Source organism: Anomaloglossus baeobatrachus, chromosome 6 (assembly GCF_048569485.1).
Source record: "Anomaloglossus baeobatrachus isolate aAnoBae1 chromosome 6, aAnoBae1.hap1, whole genome shotgun sequence".
Lineage (NCBI taxonomy): Eukaryota > Metazoa > Chordata > Amphibia > Anura > Aromobatidae > Anomaloglossus > Anomaloglossus baeobatrachus.
This window is the reverse complement of record NC_134358.1, coordinates 122438079-122458832: the sequence shown is the minus strand read 5'-3', so window position 1 is coordinate 122458832 and position 20754 is coordinate 122438079. Positions and strand designations below refer to the sequence as shown.

Here is a 20754-nt window from a genome sequence, read left to right as displayed (position 1 = left end):
GAAGTCAGAGTGGTCCAGAAACATACTCTTTGTACGCTTGGGAAACCTGAAACGGAATTTCTCCTGCTGAGAGGCTGACTCCTCCACTGGAGGAGCTGAGGGAGAAATATCCAACATTTCATTGATGGACGCAATAAGATCATTCACTATGGCGTCCCCATCATGAGTATCAAGGTTGAGAGCGGCTTCAGGATCAGAATCCTGATCAGCTACCTCCGCTTCATCATACAGAGAGTCCTCTCGCTGAGACCCTGAACATTGTGATGATGTCGAGGGGATATCATAGCGAGCTCGCTTAATCGGTCTGGGGCTGCGGTCCGTGTCAGAGACCTCACCCTGGGATCCATGAGACACCCCGGGAGGACATTGCTGTTCCAACTGAGGGGGACCAGGGGGCAATGATTCCACAGTGCCCCTGGCTTGAGATGCCGGCCTGGACTGCAAGGCTTCTAATATCTTAGCCATAGTCTCAGAAAGTCTTTCAGTAAAAACTGCAAACTCCGTCCCTGTCACCTGGACAGTGTTAACAGGTGATTAGCAACAACCAGGACAGTTAAAGCAGACTTATATAAGGTAAAAGGCAACAACTTCAGGGACATATTGAAACAGCAGAAAAAAAGTCTTTAAATTTGCCTTATATTACATCATATCCCATGGCCCAAGAACCACCAACACCAAAGTAGGTTGCACATAGAAAAACTTTAATTGGTTGGGTCAAGCATATAAATATTACATGGGATATAAAAATTGTGACAAGTAAGAAGGTTAAATGACACATAAGAGCGAATAAAGAACCCCATGTGGGGCTGCATGGATCAAATTAGGTGCACACAAAAGGGTGTACTCCCAGCAGGGCCAGTGTAAGTGCCTTTTACAAAACGCAGGTTCACCTAATCAAGAACTCTAGGCACATTACAAATAAATGAACAGGAATATATTCCCAGCAGAGCCAGTGTAAGTGCCTATACAAAAGATAAATTCACAGTCAGTGACAGAATAACACTTTAATAGATGACAATAGGCATGTTACTCACACACATCATCCGGTGAACAGGGATATGTTCCCAGCAAGGTCAGTGTAAATGCCATTGCAATAAACAGGTTCACAGTGAGTGATAGAGTAACACTTAAGTATATGAACATAGGCACACTGCCCAGGCATCTAGTCCAATGGACAGGGATATATTCCCAGCAGGGCCAGTGTACGTGCCTATATCATAAACAGGTTCACAGCAAATGACAGAGTAACACTTTAGTGCATGACAATAGGCACATTACACAAACACATGGTCCAGCGAACAGGGAAGTATTCCCAGCAAAACCAATGTAAGTGCCTTTCCAAGTTCACAGTAATGACAGGATAACACTTAGTACATAATCATAGGCACATTACCCAAACACATAGCCCGGTGGATATTCCACCAATTATAGCACTCACATGCAGTCACACAAGGGGAAAAAAGTCCCAATACGTATTTCGTGATGACTTCCTCAGGGGACCATGTGTTAACAGGTGGTTCTCCCTGGGCCACCCTTAGCAGAGGCTCCGGCTGAGAAAGTGCCACAGGGGCCGAGCATTGCACACAATGAGGGTCAGTGGAACCTGCCGGCAGTATAGCCGTACATGCTGCACAGGCAGCATAGTAAGTCTGTGCTTTGGCACCCTTGCTATTTGTGGACGACATGCTGTTGTCTCCTCTGAGCAATACAGGAGGGTATATAGACAAAAATCAACAGTGCACCATACAGTGTAAAGTATAGTCTATAATCATATAATCTATAAGTACACTTCTGCACTAGTGGGGCCAGCACCACAGGTGCTGCTTACCGCCTGCGCAAAGCGGTTGTGTGGGCACCAGAAATCCTCCCTGAGCTTGTCTCTCCTCTCCAGCGTTAGCAGAGCTGAGAGGAATGGCTGCCGGCGTCCTGAGGAGAGGAGGGAGCCGTGGGCGTGACCCAGAAAAGTGCGGGAACTGGTGCCCCACTGTGCAGAGTGAGGGGGGTGGAGTATGCAAAGCATGCTCCAGCCCTCAGTGCTGCCGTCCTGTACAGCGTCCCGCCCTTCCCCTGATTGGCAGGGCTGGGGGCGGGAAGAAAACGAGACTAGGCCGCAAAAGCCGGGGACTCGAGTTATAAGCGCGGCCGCCGTATAAGCGCGGTCGGCGCGGAAGTCCCCGGCGCACTAACAGTCCCAGCCGCGCCGCAGTGATAACCATGGCAGCGGCGGTCAGCGCAGCAGTCCCCCTACACGAACACACTCAGCGACGCTGAAGTGTGTAATGGCACAAACGCAGTCAGCGCTGCTGTCCCCGGTGCACTAGCACACCCAGCAATGCTGGAGTGTTGCTGTGCGCGGTCCCCACGGGGACACAGAGTACCTCAAAGTAGCAGGGCCATGTCCCTGAACGATACTCGGCTCCTATCCAGCATGGTCCTCAGGAGCTGTGGATGGAGCACGGTCTCCTGTACCTGGAGACCGAAAGGATCCCACTTCACCCAGAGCCCTAATTGAGGGATGGGGAAGGAAAGCAGCATGTGGGCTCCAGCCTCCGTACCCGCAATGGATACCTCAACCTTAACAACACCGCCGACAAGAGTGGGGTGAGAAGGGAGCATGCTGGGGGCCCTGTTATGGGCCCTCTTTTCTTCCATCCGACATAGTCAGCAGCTGCTGCTGACTAAGCTGTGGAGCTATGCGTGCATGTCTGACCTCCTTCGCACAAAGCATAAAAACTGATGAGCCCGTGGCAGCACGGGGGGTGTATAGGCTGAAGGGGAGGGGCTTTACACTTTTAGTGTAATACTTTGTGTGGCCTCCGGAGGCATAGCTATACACCCAATTGTCTGGGTCTCCCAATAAGGAGCGACAAAGAAAGAAGAGGAGGACACTACCCCCAAATCCTGCCCAATGCACACCAATACAGAGACATCATCAGATGAAAACTTTACAGGAAGATTATTCAACAACCACAAATCAGATTCCTTCACTGCAGGTATCCATTCAATCAGCATCACAGCGCCATTATGGCCATGGCTTTACTTTATAGTGCTAAATCATGCTGACAGGTTCTCTTTAATATTTTATAAGGGGTAAACAGTGATTGAGAAGGGGCTGTCCAAGTAGTGCACAACCCCTTAAATTATATATAGTCATTGTATGCAGGCATTGTTTATATCCAGTAGCTTAAAATGCAGAAATAGCACATGCCACAAATGGGACTTTGTAGACAGTCCCTGAAACAATGTAGGAAACAAATGGTGGACAAAAGAGATTTTACTGAAAGCGTTAACTGCCCAGACCACGGCCTACATACAGGCACAATATTAATATACTTTACTTATGAAGTGATGACCTATGTGGCTTCACCATTATATATACAAAATCTAAATGTATATCTAAGAGGTGACAGCCCTGCCCAACACGATCCAGTCTAAGGGACTCAATATCATTGTGATGGAACTGATACACACATCCGGCTTTTCACCGTTTTGACGGATTCAGCGCACGCCAGTACAGTGTATACATTACAATGGCAGCGCCGCAACTCCCAGGTCACATGCTCCAGTCCCATGACAGCATGTGACCGGCGCTTGTCGCGCTGCCACTGTACTGTATACACTGTACTGGCGTGCGCTGAATCCGGCAAACCGGCGAAAAGCTGGATGTGCGAAACTAGCCTTATTGTGATGGCGTACGGCAGCTAAAAGATGGTCCGAATTGCTTAACGTTCCTTAATGAATTTGGCGTATCTCAGTTTAGTGGACACTGCATCAAGACAGTCGTACAGAGGCCGGTCCTAATTAATCGATTTAGCACTTACCAGAAGAGCGGAGTAAACAACTGGAGGACTGGGATGGTCAAGGAACAGGATGAGGCCCGGCAGGCAGCCTTGATCTTGTACAATGGCTCGGCGGTTTAGCGGGTCTGAAGCCAAGTCTCGCAGTTGATTGACAACCGCTAATGCATCAGGCTCCCCGCTCATTTTCAGAAGATGTCTTTATGCCATACGCACAGAATAACTAAACAAGAAATACAAAAAAAATAAGTCTAATTACAATTCTCAGGTAATTCGCCCTTGACAATGGAAACTGCTTTGCAAAAAATAATCTATGTCATGCAATTGGTTAAAAACAATCGGTGCGAATACTCTGATACAGTGAGATTTTAGAGCAATGGAGACCCCCATGGATGTAATTATATACAAAATAAATAAATCACAATACCATTAGATTTCAATTGACTGAAATAAAAAAGGCAGACTCAATTTCTTGCATAAACATTTTGAAAGGGCAACCCCAAATCATACATTGATGGCCAAGTTAAACAGTCACAAAAAGGGACATAGCAAATAGCGGTATTATTGGTTTACGCTTTTCGAGGCTGTCTTACTCACATAACCTTTTATAAGTAAGAAGCAGTTCCCCTTAAAATGCATAAATCGTTAAAACCGCTATTTCCCTTTTTATGACTTTTTAACTTGGAATTAATAAAAGTTTAATTTTAGAAGTTCTGGATTTTTTCCCTTTGAGAGGAATGGCGTTGGTCTGGGAACAGTAGTTGGTGTACGCTGGAATAAGCAAGAACGGGGTTATCCAGTAGTGGATTACTGAGCTCCTCACCGTTTTGCTGTAGTATGTGCTGCCATTAGTGGGTGTTAGTCTATATCCCGCTGGTGCGTATAGATTTATGGACCTGGTGCATGCTGGTACAGCGCCTGTGCCCTGTATGTGGCAGTGTATACCGGTATGGCGCCTGTGCCCTGTATGTGTCAGTGTATACCGGTACGGCGCCTGTGCCCTGTATGTGGCAGTGTATACCGGTACGGCGCCTGTGCCCTGTATGTGGCAGTGTATACCGGCACCGCGCCTGTGCCCTGTATGTGGCAGTGTATAGCAGTATGGCGCCTGTGCCCTGTATGTGGCAGTGTATACCGGTATGGCACCTGTGCCCTGTATGTGGCAGTGTATACCAGTATGGCACCTGTGCCCTGTATGTGGCAGTGTATACCGGTATGGCGCCTGAGCCCTGTATGTGGCAGTGTATACCGGTATGGCACCTGAGCCCTGTATGTGGCAGTGTATACCGGTATGGCGCCTGTGCCCTGTATGTGGCAGTGTATACCGGTACGGCGACTGTGCCCTGTATGTGGCAGTGTATACCGGTACGGCGCCTGTGCCCTGTATGTGGCAGTGTATACCGGTACGGCGCCTGTGCCCTGTATGTGGCAGTGTATACTGGTACGGCGCCTGTGCCCTGTATGTGGCAGTAAATACTGGTACGGCGCCTGTGCCCTGTATGTGGCAGTGTATACCGGTACGGCGCCTGTGCCCTGTATGTGGCAGTGTATACCAGTATGGCACCTGTGCCCTATATGTGGCAGTGTATACCGGTATGGCGCCTGTGCCCTGTATGTGGCAGTGTATACCGGTATGGCGCCTGTGCCCTGTATGTGGCAGTGTATACCGGTATGGCGCCTGTGCCCTGTATGTGGCAGTGCATACTGGTACGGCGCCTGTGCCCTGTATGTGGCAGTGCATACTGGTACGGCGCCTGTGCCCTGTATGTGGCAGTGTATACCGGTATGGCGCCTGTGCCCTGTATGTGGCAGTGTATACCGGTACGGCGCCTGTGCCCTGTATGTAGACAAAAAAGACTGCCTGCACTCAGCCTCATCGACCTGACGTGTGAACAGGCGCATAACTGAACATGACGTAAAATACAAAAAAAGACAGTTTGCGCTCTGATAATGCTAAAGTATGGAAACCATGAATGTGTGAACATGGACCTGCATTACCGCTAAGGAAAATCTAAGGTACCCAGTTACGAGATATGCCGTGAAGGGGCAACTGGGCAGATATACAAATGGCCATTTCTATATGCTAAATATCTCATTTTTCTTAGATTTTCCTTAGCGGTAATGCAGGTCCATGTTCACACATTCATGGTTTCCATACTTTAGCATTATCAGAGCACAAACTGTCTTTTTTTGTGCCCTGTATGTGGCAGTGTATACTGGTACGGCGCCTGTGCCCTGTATGTGGCAGTGTATACCGGTACGGCGCCTGTGCCCTGTATGTGGCAGTGTATACCGGTATGGCGCCTGTGCCCTGTTTGTGGCAGTGTATACTGGTACGGCGCCTGTGCCCTGTATGTGGCAGTGTATACTGGTACGGCGCCTGTGCCCTGTATGTGGCAGTGTATACCGGTATGGCGCCTGTGCCTTGTATGTGGCAGTATATACCAGTATGGCACCTGTGTCCTGTATGTGGCAGTGTATACCGGTACGGCGCCTGTGCCCTGTATGTGGCAGTGTATACCGGTACGGCGCCTGTGCCCTGTATGTGGCAGTGTATACCGGTACGGCGCCTGTGCCCTGTATGTGGCAGTGTATACCGGTACGGCGCCTGTGCCTTGTATGTGGCAGTATATACCAGTATGGCACCTGTGCCCTGTATGTGGCAGTGTATACCGGTATGGCGCCAGTGCCCTGTATGTGGCAGTGTATACCGGTACGGCGCCTGTGCCCTGTATGTGGCAGTGTATACCGGTATGGCGCCTGTGCCTTGTATGTGGCAGTATATACCAGTATGGCGCCTGTGTCCTGTATGTGGCAGTGTATACCGGTACGGCGCCTGTGCCCTGTATGTGGCAGTGTATACCGGTACGGCGCCTGTGCCCTGTATGTGGCAGTGTATACCGGTACGGCGCCTGTGCCTTGTATGTGGCAGTATATACCAGTATGGCACCTGTGCCCTGTATGTGGCAGTGTATACCGGTATGGCGCCAGTGCCCTGTATGTGGCAGTGTATACCGGTACGGCGCCTGTGCCCTGTATGTGGCAGTGTATACCGGTATGGCGCCTGTGCCTTGTATGTGGCAGTATATACCAGTATGGCACCTGTGCCCTGTATGTGGCAGTGTATACCGGTATGGCGCCTGTGCCCTGTATGTGGCAGTGTATACCGGTATGGCGCCTGTGCCCTGTATGTGGCAGTGTATACCGGTATGGCGCCTGTGCCCTGTATGTGGCAGTGTATACCGGTATGGCACCTGTGCCCTGTATGTGGCAATGTATACCGGTATGGCACCTGAGCCCTGTATGTGGCAGTGTATACCGGTATGGCGCCTGTGCCCTGTATGTGGCAGTGTATACCGGTATGGCGCCTGTGCCCTGTATGTGGCAGTGTATACCGGTACGGCGCCTGTGCCCTGTATGTAGACAAAAAAGACTGCCTGCACTCAGCCTCATCGACCTGACGTGTGAACAGGCGCATAACTGAACATGACGTAAAATACAAAAAAAGACAGTTTGCGCTCTGATAATGCTAAAGTATGGAAACCATGAATGTGTGAACATGGACCTGCATTACCGCTAAGGAAAATCTAAGGTACCCAGTTACGAGATATGCCGTGAAGGGGCAACTGGGCAGATATACAAATGGCCATTTCTATATGCTAAATATCTCATTTTTCTTAGATTTTCCTTAGCGGTAATGCAGGTCCATGTTCACACATTCATGGTTTCCATACTTTAGCATTATCAGAGCACAAACTGTCTTTTTTTGTGCCCTGTATGTGGCAGTGTATACCGGTAAGGCGCCTGTGCCCTGTATGTAGACAAAAAAGACTGCCTGCACTCAGCCTCATCGACCTGACGTGTGAACAGGCGCATAACTGAACATGACGTAAAATACAAAAAAAGACAGTTTGCGCTCTGATAATGCTAAAGTATGGAAACCATGAATGTGTGAACATGGACCTGCATTACCGCTAAGGAAAATCTAAGGTACCCAGTTACGAGATATGCCGTGAAGGGGCAACTGGGCAGATATACAAATGGCCATTTCTATATGCTAAATATCTCATTTTTCTTAGATTTTCCTTAGCGGTAATGCAGGTCCATGTTCACACATTCATGGTTTCCATACTTTAGCATTATCAGAGTGCAAACTGTCTTTTTTTGTGCCCTGTATGTGGCAGTGTATACTGGTACGGCGCCTGTGCCCTGTATGTGGCAGTGTATACTGGTACGGCGCCTGTGCCCTGTATGTGGCAGTGTTACTGGTACGGCGCCTGTGCCCTGTATGTGGCAGTGTATACTGGTACGGCGCCTGTGCCCTGTATATGGTGGTGTATACTGGTATGGTGCCTACGTCCTGTATATGGTGGTCTATATTGGTATGGAGCCTATGTCCTGTATATGGCGGTGTATATTGGTATGGGCCTATGTCCTGTATAATGCGGTATATATTTGTATGGCACCTATATCCAGTGTATATTGGTATGACGCCTCGGCCCTGTATGTAGCGGTGTATATTGGTATGGCACCTATGTCCTGTATATGGCGGTGTATATTGGTATGGGCCTATGTCCTGTATAATGCGGTATATATTGGTATGGCACCTATATCCAGTGTATATTGGTATGACGCCTCGGCCCTGTATATGGCGGTGTATATTGGTATGGCACCTATGTCCTGTATATGGCGGTGTATATTGGTATGGGCCTATGTCCTGTATAATGCGGTATATATTGGTATGGCACCTATAGCCAGTGTATATTGGTATGATGCCTCGGCCCTGTATATAGCGGTGTATATTGGTATGGCACCTATGTCCTGTATATGGCGGTGTATATTGGTATGGGCCTATGTCCTGTATAATACGGTATATATTGGTATGGCACCTATATCCAGTGTATATGGGTATGACGCCTCGGCCCTGTATATGGCGGTGTTTATGGGATGTCATATCTATTTCCTGTGTAGACCCCTGTACCTGCTCTGTGGGTATAGTGAGGCTGACAATGGCGGTAATGGTGGCAGTCTGGATCCTGCACACGCTGCCGGGAGACTCCTCCGCTCACTGATTGACACCTGCATGAATAAACGTCAGGTACATATCGGCTTGGCCGTGGCAGTGACCGGTGACCTCCCAGGGGCCATCCTTGCACACTACATGGCCAGGAATGTGACGTCACCGGTCACACAGCAGCACGCAGCCCGGTACCGAGCCGTACGTGACCCTGACCGCCCCGCACGACATGTTTATTACAACCTCCCCGCAAGCACGAACACCGGACGCCACAAACACTCACCGACTACAGGTCCGGGCCTCTCCAGCCGCGGCCTGGGATCACCTTCCGCAACGTGACTCTGTAATTGGCTATTAGCAAAGCCCCATCCAACGCTCCAATCGCCAGCCTCGTTCTAAACGTTGCCTGTGATTGGCCGGCACATAGACAGCGCTGTCACCATCCGCCATGTTTAATGTGGGCGGCTTCACAATGATGGCAGGAGGATAGACTGCTCAGGACAGGGCAGCAGGCGACATTACCGTGACCTACAACACTGCTGCCGGGAAAATCCATAACTTTGCTCCTTTTATCATGGCGCTATTTGTAAGCTTTTCCTGGCGATTTTTATTACATTGGATATAATAAGCATTAAAGGCTTCAAAGTAACACGTGCTTATGTTTGGTTATGATGAGATGCTCAAAATGCAGGATTTTTATGAACAGCTATGTATGTGAGACCATCCAGCAAACTCCATCAGATTGTGTTGTGGAGGACGGAGGTGATGGGGCCAGTCAGTAACACGGACCCCGCAGGACGCTATCGTTATAGGGGAACCCACCATAAGAATCTCCTGGTGAGGTTTCGGAATCTTTTTTCCTGGGAGCCCTCACTAATATCCGAATTTATAGGGGTTGCGCCCTTTAAAATTACGTTTTCCCATAAGCTGTCCTTTACAGAAGGTGATCATTACATGGACAAGCCCTTCATGACTGACATCCTCAACAATTCGAACCTCCCACTCCCGTCTTCAAGATTTCTCACGAGCTGCTGCATGCTCTGGAACACACTACCAAGAGAAATCCGATTAATTCCCAACATCCACACCTTTGAGCGGGCCCTAAAAACGCATTTCTTTAGACTAGCCTATCACCTCACTGCCCTGATCTAATCTAGTCCCTTTCTGCCCTTCAAAAAATTTACTTCCAGTTCTCGTCCCCTGTACCTGTATAAATTCTCACCGACGGGTTCATGCAGCTGCTTTTGAATCCCCTATTAAATCGATGGCTGAACCAAATATGACAAGCTTTTCTCCCCCCATTCACCTTTTGTGCCTCCCCTATTTCCTCATAGACTGTAAGCTTACGAGCAGGGCCCTCACTCCTCCTGGTATATTAATTTTGTTATTTTGTATTGTCTCATATTGTCTGTACATGTCCCCTCTTAATTGTAAAGCGCTGCGGAATATGTTGGCGCTATAGAAATAAAAATTATTATTATTATTATTCATAAATGTTGACATTGTAAAATAAAACCCTTTATAATCATCTCCCACACCGACACCATTCCAGCCATGTCAGTGACCAGTAATGCTCGCATGACATTGATATGCTTCATGAGCGCTGCAGACAATCATCATCACTAATGGTCTACTTCACTCACACATTCCTTAGATGATGGACATCCAAGTATGATGTAGTGTGAGCGCTGCAGCCCATTAGTGACCTCTGATTGTCTGAAGTGTTCCCGTAATGTCATCCAGATCAAGTGGAGTGTCACCACCATTGTCCTGGTCTCTGATGTCTGCCTGGACCCCAAACTTAGTGCTTAAACATACATCCGATAATTCCGTACATTCAGCACATTGGATGTCATACCGCCATGGTGCATCATTTTCCAAGTTTCCGAACATATCTGACAACCTAATGGGTCACAGCACTTCATTAAGAGCTGCATTAAAATATACGGTAATTAAAGGTTATTCTGGGATCATAGTTCCTTTATTGGGATAAATTAGTATCAGATTAGTAGGGGTCTCACTCTGGGAACACTGACTGATAGGGTACACTCACACGAGTGTATGAATCGGACGAGTGCAATGCGAGAAAATCTCTCATTGCACTGGGACCAATGTTAAGGCTACTTTACACACTGCGATATCGGTCCCGATATCGCTAGTGTGGGTAGCCGCCCCCATCTGTTGCGCGACATGGGCATATCGCTGCCCGTGCCGCACAACATCGCCCACAGCCGTCACACATACTTACCTGTCCGGCGACGTCGCTGTGACCGGCGAACCGCCTCCTTTCTAAGGGGGCGGTCCGTGCGGCGTCACAGCGACGTCACTGAACCGCCGCCCAATAGCAGCGGAGGGGCGGAGATGAGCGGGACGTAACATCCCGCCCACCTCCTTCCTTCCGCATAGAGGCCGGGAGGCAGGTAAGGGGAGCCTCCTCGTTCCTGCGGCGTCACACGCAGCGATGTGTGCTGCCGCAGGAACGAGGAACAACCTCGTTACTGCTGCAGTAACGAGATTTGAGAATGGACCCCCGTGTCGCCGATTAGCGATTTTGCACGTTTTTGCAACGATGCAAAATCGCTTAACGGTGTCACACGCAACGGCATCGCTAATGCGGCCGGATGTGCGTCACGAATTCCGTGACCCCAACGACTTCGCATTAGCGATGTCGCAGCGTGTAAAGCCCGCTTTAGTCAATGAGGCAGAGCAGTTGGTCAGCTTTTTTCTCATCCAGATTCTGTATGAGAGAAAAGTCGCAACATGCTGTAATTTCCTGCCGAAATTATCCGTGACGCGCCAATACAAGTCAATGGGTGCGAGAAAAAAATGAACGCCACACAGACGGCACACGGACCATCCTATTGACGTCCGTTTTTATGGATACATTACTATCATGTAGCATAGAACACTAGGGCCTTGTGCGCACGCTGCATTTTTTGCACCTCCTTGAAATAGCTTCCCTCCATTGAATAATAGTGAGCTGAAATAAATCTTTTTAACTCCCTATATTCAGAATGAGCCCCCACATAACCTCCCTGTAGCCACTATGAGCCCCCACATAGCCCTCCTATATACGGTATGAGCCCCCACATAGCCCTCCTATATACGATATGAGACCCACATAGCCTCCCTATAGCCACTATGAGCCACCACATAGTCCTTCTATATACAGTATGAGCCCCCACATAGCCCTCCTATATACAGTATGAGCCCCCACATAGCCCTCCTATATACAGCATGGGCCCCCACATAGCCTCCCTATAGCCACTATGAGCCACCACATAGTCCTTCTATATATAGTATGAGCCCCCACATAGCCCTCCTATATACAGTATGAGCCCCCACATAGCCCTCCTATATACAGTATGAGCCCCCACATAGCCCTCCTATATACAGCATGGGCCCCCACATAGCCTCCCTAAATTTAGTCTCACACACAAAGCGAAAAAATTAACATGTATTCACCTCATTCCCATTCCCCGGGCGCTGCATTCTGCTCTGATATACTGACTCCACACCGCAGAAGCTATGAAGTGACATCATCACATTTGCTGTTTCAGTAGCACATGGTGATTGGTGGAAGACGGAGCTGTTGGCTGCAACCTCCACTAAAGTATTCACCGCTACCTGCATCCCTAAGATGCAGAAAGCGATGATATTGTGTGGCAACGGGCAGCGGAAGGCACGGTGCGGCCCACAAGCCACTGTTTTCATCCCTTTGGCTGATTCGATCCTCAGGCCGGACCGGAAAAGCCAGAGGACCGGATGTGGCCTGAACTTTGCTCAGGATTGCCCTAGATTGTCATACTTATCATGTTTGGGATATACAGTACTTCTCAGTAATGTGGCACTTCAGTATTTTTTTCTTGTATGTTGCAGTCTAGTCTATTATTATAGTAATAATCTAGGTGCTCTTGTACATGCTTGGTGTATACCTGTTATAGCTAATGTGCTATTTCTGGGTGGTCTGCCATGTTGATTCCTTCTAGTAGCCATTTGGAGCACATCTCTTTTTGACTCCGGGCAGATGCCTGCTACTGCAAGTGTGCCGCCCCCGTGCCAGCAGCCGGCGCTGCTCGGATCCGGGCCTTCAGGGGTGGTGGCTCGAGGGTCTCCGGACCTGGGGGTCTCGCGGACACGCCGAATAAATGGGGGGACGTAGATGTACGGGCTGGGCCGTATCCTGTTTGTGACGCCAAGTTTCGGGGTGTGCCACACTCCTCTCCAAACTGAACTACAGACTTAACAGACTTGTTTTCCCACCCTGGGCTCTCTGGACCCCTGGGTGGGCATGTCCCAACCGCCTGGTCACGCCCACTGGTGTGTCTATCTTTCCCTAAGGGGGGGTGATTAGGGTTTTCTGGTTGGCTGTGTGTTTCCTAATGAGGGACGGTGTTATGCAGGGGCCTAACTGTGACTACCTGGTTTTGCCAGGGCGTCACACAAGATGTCGTGAAACCAGAAGGACACCCTAAGCCTTCACGTGTCCACAGCTGTCCAGTGGCATTGCGATGAGTCTGGCCGGACACAATGCTAAGCTTGAGACCAAGTTTCTGTAATGGTCACGTTTTTTGTGATCTTCTGTAACCTCCATGTTTATGTCCCATTACTGTCCCCAGCAAGATTCATGGGGGCAAGTTTTTGTTTGCTTTCATCAGGACTTAATCCTGGCGGGTTGTGCCATCCTCTCGTGGGATACATTCTGCACACAAATTTTTGAGTCTGATCCTCTAACAAGTGGCAGGGCATATGCGCTAACTTTTTTTGTTCACTTGCGTTGCTTTCCAGAATTACCCCTGTAGGGGGCAGTGTTGGTTTACACTGAAATATGGCCACTGTACTGACCTTTTTACTTTTCTGTCTACAGAACAGCCTGTGTGGGCTCATCGGCCCATACTTTTATATGATCCCAGTTATATTGATCTATAAATATATTCATGAAAAGGAGTTGAGATAAAAGTGACGCACAACTACAAGATATTAGAACAGGGGCAACAGTCCTTTGTAAGGTTAGGTTCACATTTCCGTTGTTTTGCATCAGTCACATGCGTTGCTTGACACTTGTGACTGATGCGTTGTACAATGGATGACAAGAATAAGAATTCATTGTCGGACTCCGTTGTAAAACGTGAAAGAGAGAACGATGAGCTGATCGTTCACAATAGCCGGCCGCCGGCTTTTGAGAGCAAACAGATGATCTAACGGCGGCCGGCTAATGAGAGTGATCAGCTGATCGCTCTCATTAGCCGGCCGCCGGTTGATCAGCTGATCGCTCACAGCAGCCGGGTGATCAGCTGATCGCTCACAGAAGGCGGCTGCCGGGCGATCAGCTGATTGTTCAGCCGCCAAGAGAGCATGCGCAGTGAAATCATAAGAATTCGCTGCTCAAAAAACGTTACACTCTGCATTCCTGCTGCCCGACAGTCAGTCATTCTACGACTGATCAGTCGGGCGGAGGAAGCAACGCAAGAGCATCAGTCACAATCCACCGCTCATAAAAGTCTATAGGAAACAACAGAATCCGCCAAACGGATTGCGTTGTTTATCAGAGGATTGTGACTGATGCAAAACAACGGAAATGTGAACCTAGCCTAAGGCTGTTTTCACACTTGCATTATGAGGCATCTGTCACAGTGTGTTGTGTGACGCATGTGACGGATGTGTTGCAAATAGTGTTCTAATAAAGGTAACGGATTCCTGTGAAAGAACGTTTTGCGTTGTTTTTTTTTGTTTTTTCTTGTTTTTTTTTAATGTTTCACCGGGAAAGGAGATTTGCGGTTGGGAGGAGAGAGAGAGAGGTGACCGCAAACCCCCTGAGTGACTGCAGTGAGCCGCGCGATCAGTGGTGCCGTCACTCAGGTGACCCGCGGCCACAGCTGAAAACCTCCACCTGAGAGCGGCGGCCGCGGGTAACCTGAATGAGGGCACAGCTGATCGCGTGGCTCACTTCAGTTGCTGCGTGAAGCTAACAGAGAGCGGTCATGTTCTACTGTGTCGCCCTGGGCAAGCCAGGGGACACAGGTCACACACCACCACACCCCACACTCCAGGTAGGCACATCACAGCTAAACTACAAATCCTTGTTGCCTTCCTCCAGAGGCTGATGATTCACACCAGGGGGTGGGCCAGGCGGTTGGCTCCGCCCACCAAGGAGATCACAGCTCTGGAGGCGGGAAGTACCAGGCAGAGTAGCCCGGGGAGGGCAAGAGTAAACAAGTAGTGAAAGTGGAAAAGTGGTAAAGGAGAGAAGCAAGAGAGGTGACAAGAAGGAAGGAAAGCCTGAAGGGTCCAGCTTTGTGTAGGGCCAGAACAGCAAGGTCAACGACGGCGGTGACTGTCTGGAGGGGGACCGTTTGGAAGTTCCTGGAAGGACCCCGTTGGCTGTGTGCCCGGTGGTCTGGAGCAGTGTTCCGAAGGACAGTCAGCACCAGGGCAGGGGCCTCTCGGACCCCGGCAAGGCTAGGAGTCGCCAAATTTGCCGAATCCGTCAGTGAAGGGGACGTAGATCCCCCAACAACCAAGACCCGATTGAAGGCAACAGCTCAACCTGAAGCAGAGAGACACCGCCACCGCCAAGGCACCAGTTTCTCAGGGCCAGCGCCTGCGGGCAAAGTGTAGAGCTCCTCCGGCCCAGATTGTAGTCGGGGAGCGGGTAACCGGAGGGAATCCACCGCTACCACAAGTCAACCATAGGTGCAAGGAAGAGGGACATCACCGTCACCTACCGGGAGTGCAGGTGCAGCCGTCTGTGGGACCGTCCTACCAGCCGTTTGGTTTACCGTACAAACTGTGTCCGTGTCTCAGGCTGAGTGAGTACCACAGTGCCGCAAGGCACAGCGCTGCCCCGCGTCCCTGCGCCCACCAGGCCCCGCACCTCACAAACCATCACCGGGCCCCGGGATCACCAACCCCTGCCCACGGAGGGGCAACACAACACCTGGCTGCTCCGCATCACCATCCCCGGGACCCCCGCATTGAGCAGCGGTGGTGAAATCACCACAACCGTGGGTGGCGTCACGAACTATAACCATCCCCGCACCCAACAAACCCCTTTCACTCACGGGCGAGGAGTGCCGCTCGAGAAAACCCCCGGGATCCGGCCTACGGCTCGAGCCACCACTGAGCAGCGGCCGCCGGACCCGAGCAGAAGGGGGCGAGCGTAGTGTGCTGACACCCTCCTCCCCGCCCGCGACACTACTGCCACTCCTGTTAGCTTCATGTAGCAGAGCTAGATGCATCGTGGGACATTGTGTAGATTACGCCTGACCTGGAGGGGTATTTGGGGATATAAATAAAGTGGTGAAAGAGGGTATTTTTTTTGTCTTTTATTCCAAATAAAGGATTTTTTCAGGTGTTTGTGTTTATTTACTTTCACTTACAGGTTAATCGTGGGGGGTTGTCTCATAGACGCCTGTCTTGATCAACCTAGGACTTAGTGGCAGCTATGGGCTGCTGCCATTAACTCCTTATTACCCAGATTGCCACCGCACCAGGGCAATTCGGGATGAGCCGGGTAGAGTCCCAGAACTGTCGCATCTAATGGATGCTGCAATTCTGGGCGGCTGCTGGCTGATATTTTTAGACTGGGGGGCTCCCCATAACATGGGCCTCCCCATCCTGAGAATACCAGACTTCAGCCGTGTGGCTTTATCTTGGCTGGTATCAAAAGTGGGGGGGGCCGCACGCCGTTTTTTTAAAATTATTTATTTATTGTACCGCACTACATAGACCCGCCCACCGACGGCTGTAATTGGTTGCAGTGAGACAGCGTGGGGGCGGGTCTGACTGCAACCAATCATAGGCGCCGGTGGGTGTGGGAAGCAGGGAATACTAGATGGAATAATGAGCAGCCGGCATTTTCAAAAGACGAGAAGCTGCCAGAGCAGTATGACAGCCGTGCAGCGCCGCGCCAGTGGTCGGGGAGTATGAGAGAGGGGGTGAGAGGGAGAAACCGACCGACAGAGAGAGATAAAGAGACCAGGAGTGATTTTAGATCGTTCTGCTGGACATTCTGAGCATGCTCAGTAGAACGTGACAGAATCCAGCCGCGGATTCTGCTGCTTAGCTCATTGCGGCGGAATCCGCCACCATAGACAATCATTAGACACCTTGGTGGATTCTAATGGAATCCATCAAGGTGCGTTATTTTAACGACCCAAAAAACGCTACATGTAGCGTTCCCTCCGCCCGACGGTGCGTCAAAATAACGACTTAGCGTCGTCCAGCGGATGCAACGCAGACACTTGCCTTACAGTGCGTCGTCAATACAAGTCTATGGAGAATGGCGCAGTGCGTTAACGGACTGCGCTATTCTCCATAGCGGAGGATTGTGAAAGCAGCCTAAGACGTGCCATAAGGTATGTTCATAAACGCCAACAGTTCTCACTTTACCAGGACAAGCCACAAAATAGGTGTAGTTTAGTAAATCACTCCCAAAAATGAACTCTTTGGCGGCATTCTCTATCACTGGAGACAACATGTGCAGTAGAGAACGCAAATATAGACCCCGCAATATAGTCTAAAGTGAATCACATAGGGCTGGACTAGTACTGAAATTTAGCCCTGGAATTGAAATTACACAAAGCCATGCTGCCGCCCCACACACCCAGTTCCCAGTTCGGGGTCTCTATTACAAATATGACCTTGACTGATGTTGGGGGAAAACAATATTTACTGCAAGACCAATATTTCCAATATTACCACAATTTTGGGTTAAATAATAACGCCATGGTATGACCACATAATACCACCACATAGTGACAGAATAATGCCACCATGCTGATCATTAACAAACACAACTGTACTATGACCAATATCAGAATCAATATGAAACTAAAAAATACTGCCAGACCGTAAACACTTATTACCAGCATATACAGTGGTGATAATATCAACATACAGATCATTGACCAATCTTATTGTACTAAGACTAATATTACCACCATACGGTGACCATATACTGATAATATCAGTTCTACACCAATTCACTGCAGACCATGTATATTTATACTATTTCTACTCACAGATAAATCCGAGGATGTACTCACTGATTACTGTTATTCACTTTCCCTTTTCTTTCCATTTGGCCCAGACCGCCATGAGTACTTCTTCCATCCATCACTCGTTCCTACAAAATGATACACAGAGTCATCTTTGGCTTTCTGCTTTTTCAGGACCCTCCTCACATTCCCCCACCTCTATAATAAGCATATATTACTACAATAAAGGTCTAAGACAGTAATAATGCCCTTTCTGTGCCCTGCACAATATCAGTGCCCTCTCTGTGCCCCTACACAGGAATAGTGCCCTCTTCTGTGCCTCCTCATAGAAATGCAGTCCTCTGTGCCTCCTCATTAAAATACTGTCCCCTCTGCCTCCTTAATTATAAAGACGCATAAAATAATTATTATTTCTCACCTGTTCCTCCTTATAATAATGACCTTGAACCTCTCTATAATACAGACACCCATGATTCCTTTGATAATAATGTCCGTCCCGTATCTCCTTATAATTATAACAATCCCCTGTGTTTTGTAATAATAATGTCCCTCCTTGCCTCTTTCATGTAAGAATCATGTAGAATAAAGTTTACATATAATGGTCCCATTGTGCCTCCATATTATAATGCCTTCATTCGTTAACAGTCTCCACATCCTAAGGATGCAGATATTGTTAAAAGTAGTGCAAGCTAAAACTGCCAGAATTGTCAGACCACCAATCCGGCCGTGCACTAATGCGGGCGTCACACGAGACGATATATCATGCGAGATGTCGGCGGGGTCACGTCGTAAGTGACGCACAACCGGCATCGTTTGATATATCGTAGCGTGTGACAGCTATGAACGAGCAGAAATACTCACCTTCTCGTTCATCACTGATGACACGTCGCTCATTTTCTAAAAATCGTAAGTCCTGTTGTTCATCGTTCCCGGGGCAGCACACATCGCTCCGTGTGACACCCCGGGAACGATGAACTGCAGCTTACCTGCGGCCGCCGGCAATGCTGAAATAAGGAGGTGGGTGGGATGTTAACATCCCGCTCATCTCCGCCCCTCCGCTTCTATTGGCCGGCCGCTGTGTGACATCGCTGTGACGCCGAATGTCCCTCCTCCTTCAGGAAGAGGATGTTCGCCGCCCACAGCAACGTCGCTCAGCAGGTAAGTGCGTGTGACAGGGGTTTAACGACTTTGTGCGCCACGGGCAACTAATTGCCCATGACGCACAAACGACGGGGGCTAGTACGATCGCTTGTGCGATCGCACGATAGATCGTATCGTGTGACGCCCGCATAAGTCTTTGACCTTTTCTCGCGCCTGCACATTACTGTACTTTGCTCTGCCCTCACCCGGTCAGATCAAAGTGCGCATGCGGAGGAGTGCAATGGTGGCCTTTATGTGAACGACACAGGACGCGCCATGCACACGGGGCTGAGCAGGAGAACGGCAATCGAACAAAATAGAGGAGGCACCGGACCGAGAGCAATGACACCCATCAGACCAGACCATCCCAAAGGTGAGTATTATAAAGGTGTTTTTTACCGCAGCTCATAAGGGAAAACTCTTTCAGAGGTGAAAACAAATTCAGAATTTTGTAAAAAAAAAAAATAAATGCGCTTTTGTCACCATTTTTTAAGATCTGGAGCTCAGTGATGGCTTACTTATTGTGTCTCGAGCTGACGTTTTTTTATTAGTTTTACCATTTTTGGGTAGATATGATGTTGTGATCGCCTGTTATTGCATTTTAATGCTATGTTATGGCAACCAAAAAACATTTAATTTTGGCATCTTGATTTTTGTATTTTTTTCTCTCTACGCCATGTACTAATCAGATTAGTAGATTTTAGATTTTGATAGATCGGGCATTTCTGAACCCGGTGATACCAAATATGTGTATATTTTTATTTTTTTTATTATTATTGTTTTATTTTCAATGGGGCAAAAGAGGGCAATTTGAACTAGTTTCTTACATCATTTTTTATTGATTTTCCCTTCAGGGACTTTATGCCTGCACAATGCAATCTCTTCTGCTGATATCCTGTGAGTGCCAGCTCCCTGTCAACATTCACAGGAAACACGTCATGGCTGTGACAGGGGTGATGAGCTGACCCCCCATTGTCTTGCCATTGGTGCCCTGGTGGCGGGGAACAGCGCAATACCCGCTGGAGTGTGTTAGACCGCTCTGTCAGAGTTTGACAACGCGATCTAAGGGGTTAATAGGCTTGAGTGGATCAGAGATCTACATGTGTCTGTTAGCTGCACATGTCTGCTGATCAGATCAGCTGACATGTGCGAGGAAAGATGTGGGCTTGCCGCATGTTCCCATAAAAAGGGGGCAGGCAGCATAGGACATATATATATTTCTTAGGTCACTAGGTGGTTAAAGGGAATCTGTCAGGACCCCTCTGCCCTTCAACCCAGCAGCGTTCACATGTGTATGACTAATTTCCTGCCTAACCAGCCCGGTATAATGCTATTTACTAAAATCAATGTTTAAAAAAGCTTTTATAAAGTGCTCTGTTCCTATGCTAATTAGGCCTGTGACAAGTTGATGAGGCGTTATTTCCCGCGTCTAGTCGGCCCTCTTCCCATGTTGTCACACCCCTGTGAGCGATCCCGCAGCTTTCGGGAATTGCACAAGTGCGCCTCAGAAATCGGGTATACGCTTCCCGGCTTCAGACATGCGCACTGTACATGATTGGAATACCATGTATGGCCTACTTCACACGTCTGTGACAATCACGCACGTTTTTCACGGACGTGTGAAAGGTGCGTATGGCTCTCTGTGTGCCGTGTTTATGGCACACGTGTGTTCTCCGTGTGTTATCCATGATAACACATGGAGAATGGGAACTTTCCCTGGTGTTGCTGTCCGTGGTGCTGATCTGCGGTCTCCGGTCCTGCCGACTCCACGCTGCTGCAGCTTCCGGCCCGCAGTGGAGTG

General features: G+C 49.1%; 1 protein-coding gene across 2 annotated transcripts in view; it reads right to left on the bottom strand.

Moving 5' to 3' along the window:
- ARMC1 (armadillo repeat containing 1) overlaps window positions 1-17929 on the bottom strand; it is a 103381-nt gene extending 85452 nt beyond the window's left edge. Inside the window, exons 1-2 of one of the 2 annotated variants that reach the window (XM_075353232.1) lie at window positions 17862-17929; window positions 3822-4020 (exon numbers count right to left, since the gene is read on the bottom strand). In XM_075353232.1, coding sequence (XP_075209347.1) covers window positions 3822-3983 — 162 coding nt within the window. In that variant the 5' untranslated portion in view covers window positions 3984-4020; window positions 17862-17929. Of the gene's footprint in view, window positions 1-3821; window positions 4021-9097; window positions 9167-17861 lie in introns of those variants that run through there. The other variant, XM_075353231.1, reaches the window with a different exon arrangement.
- Between the last annotated feature and the right edge of the window lie 2825 nt (window positions 17930-20754).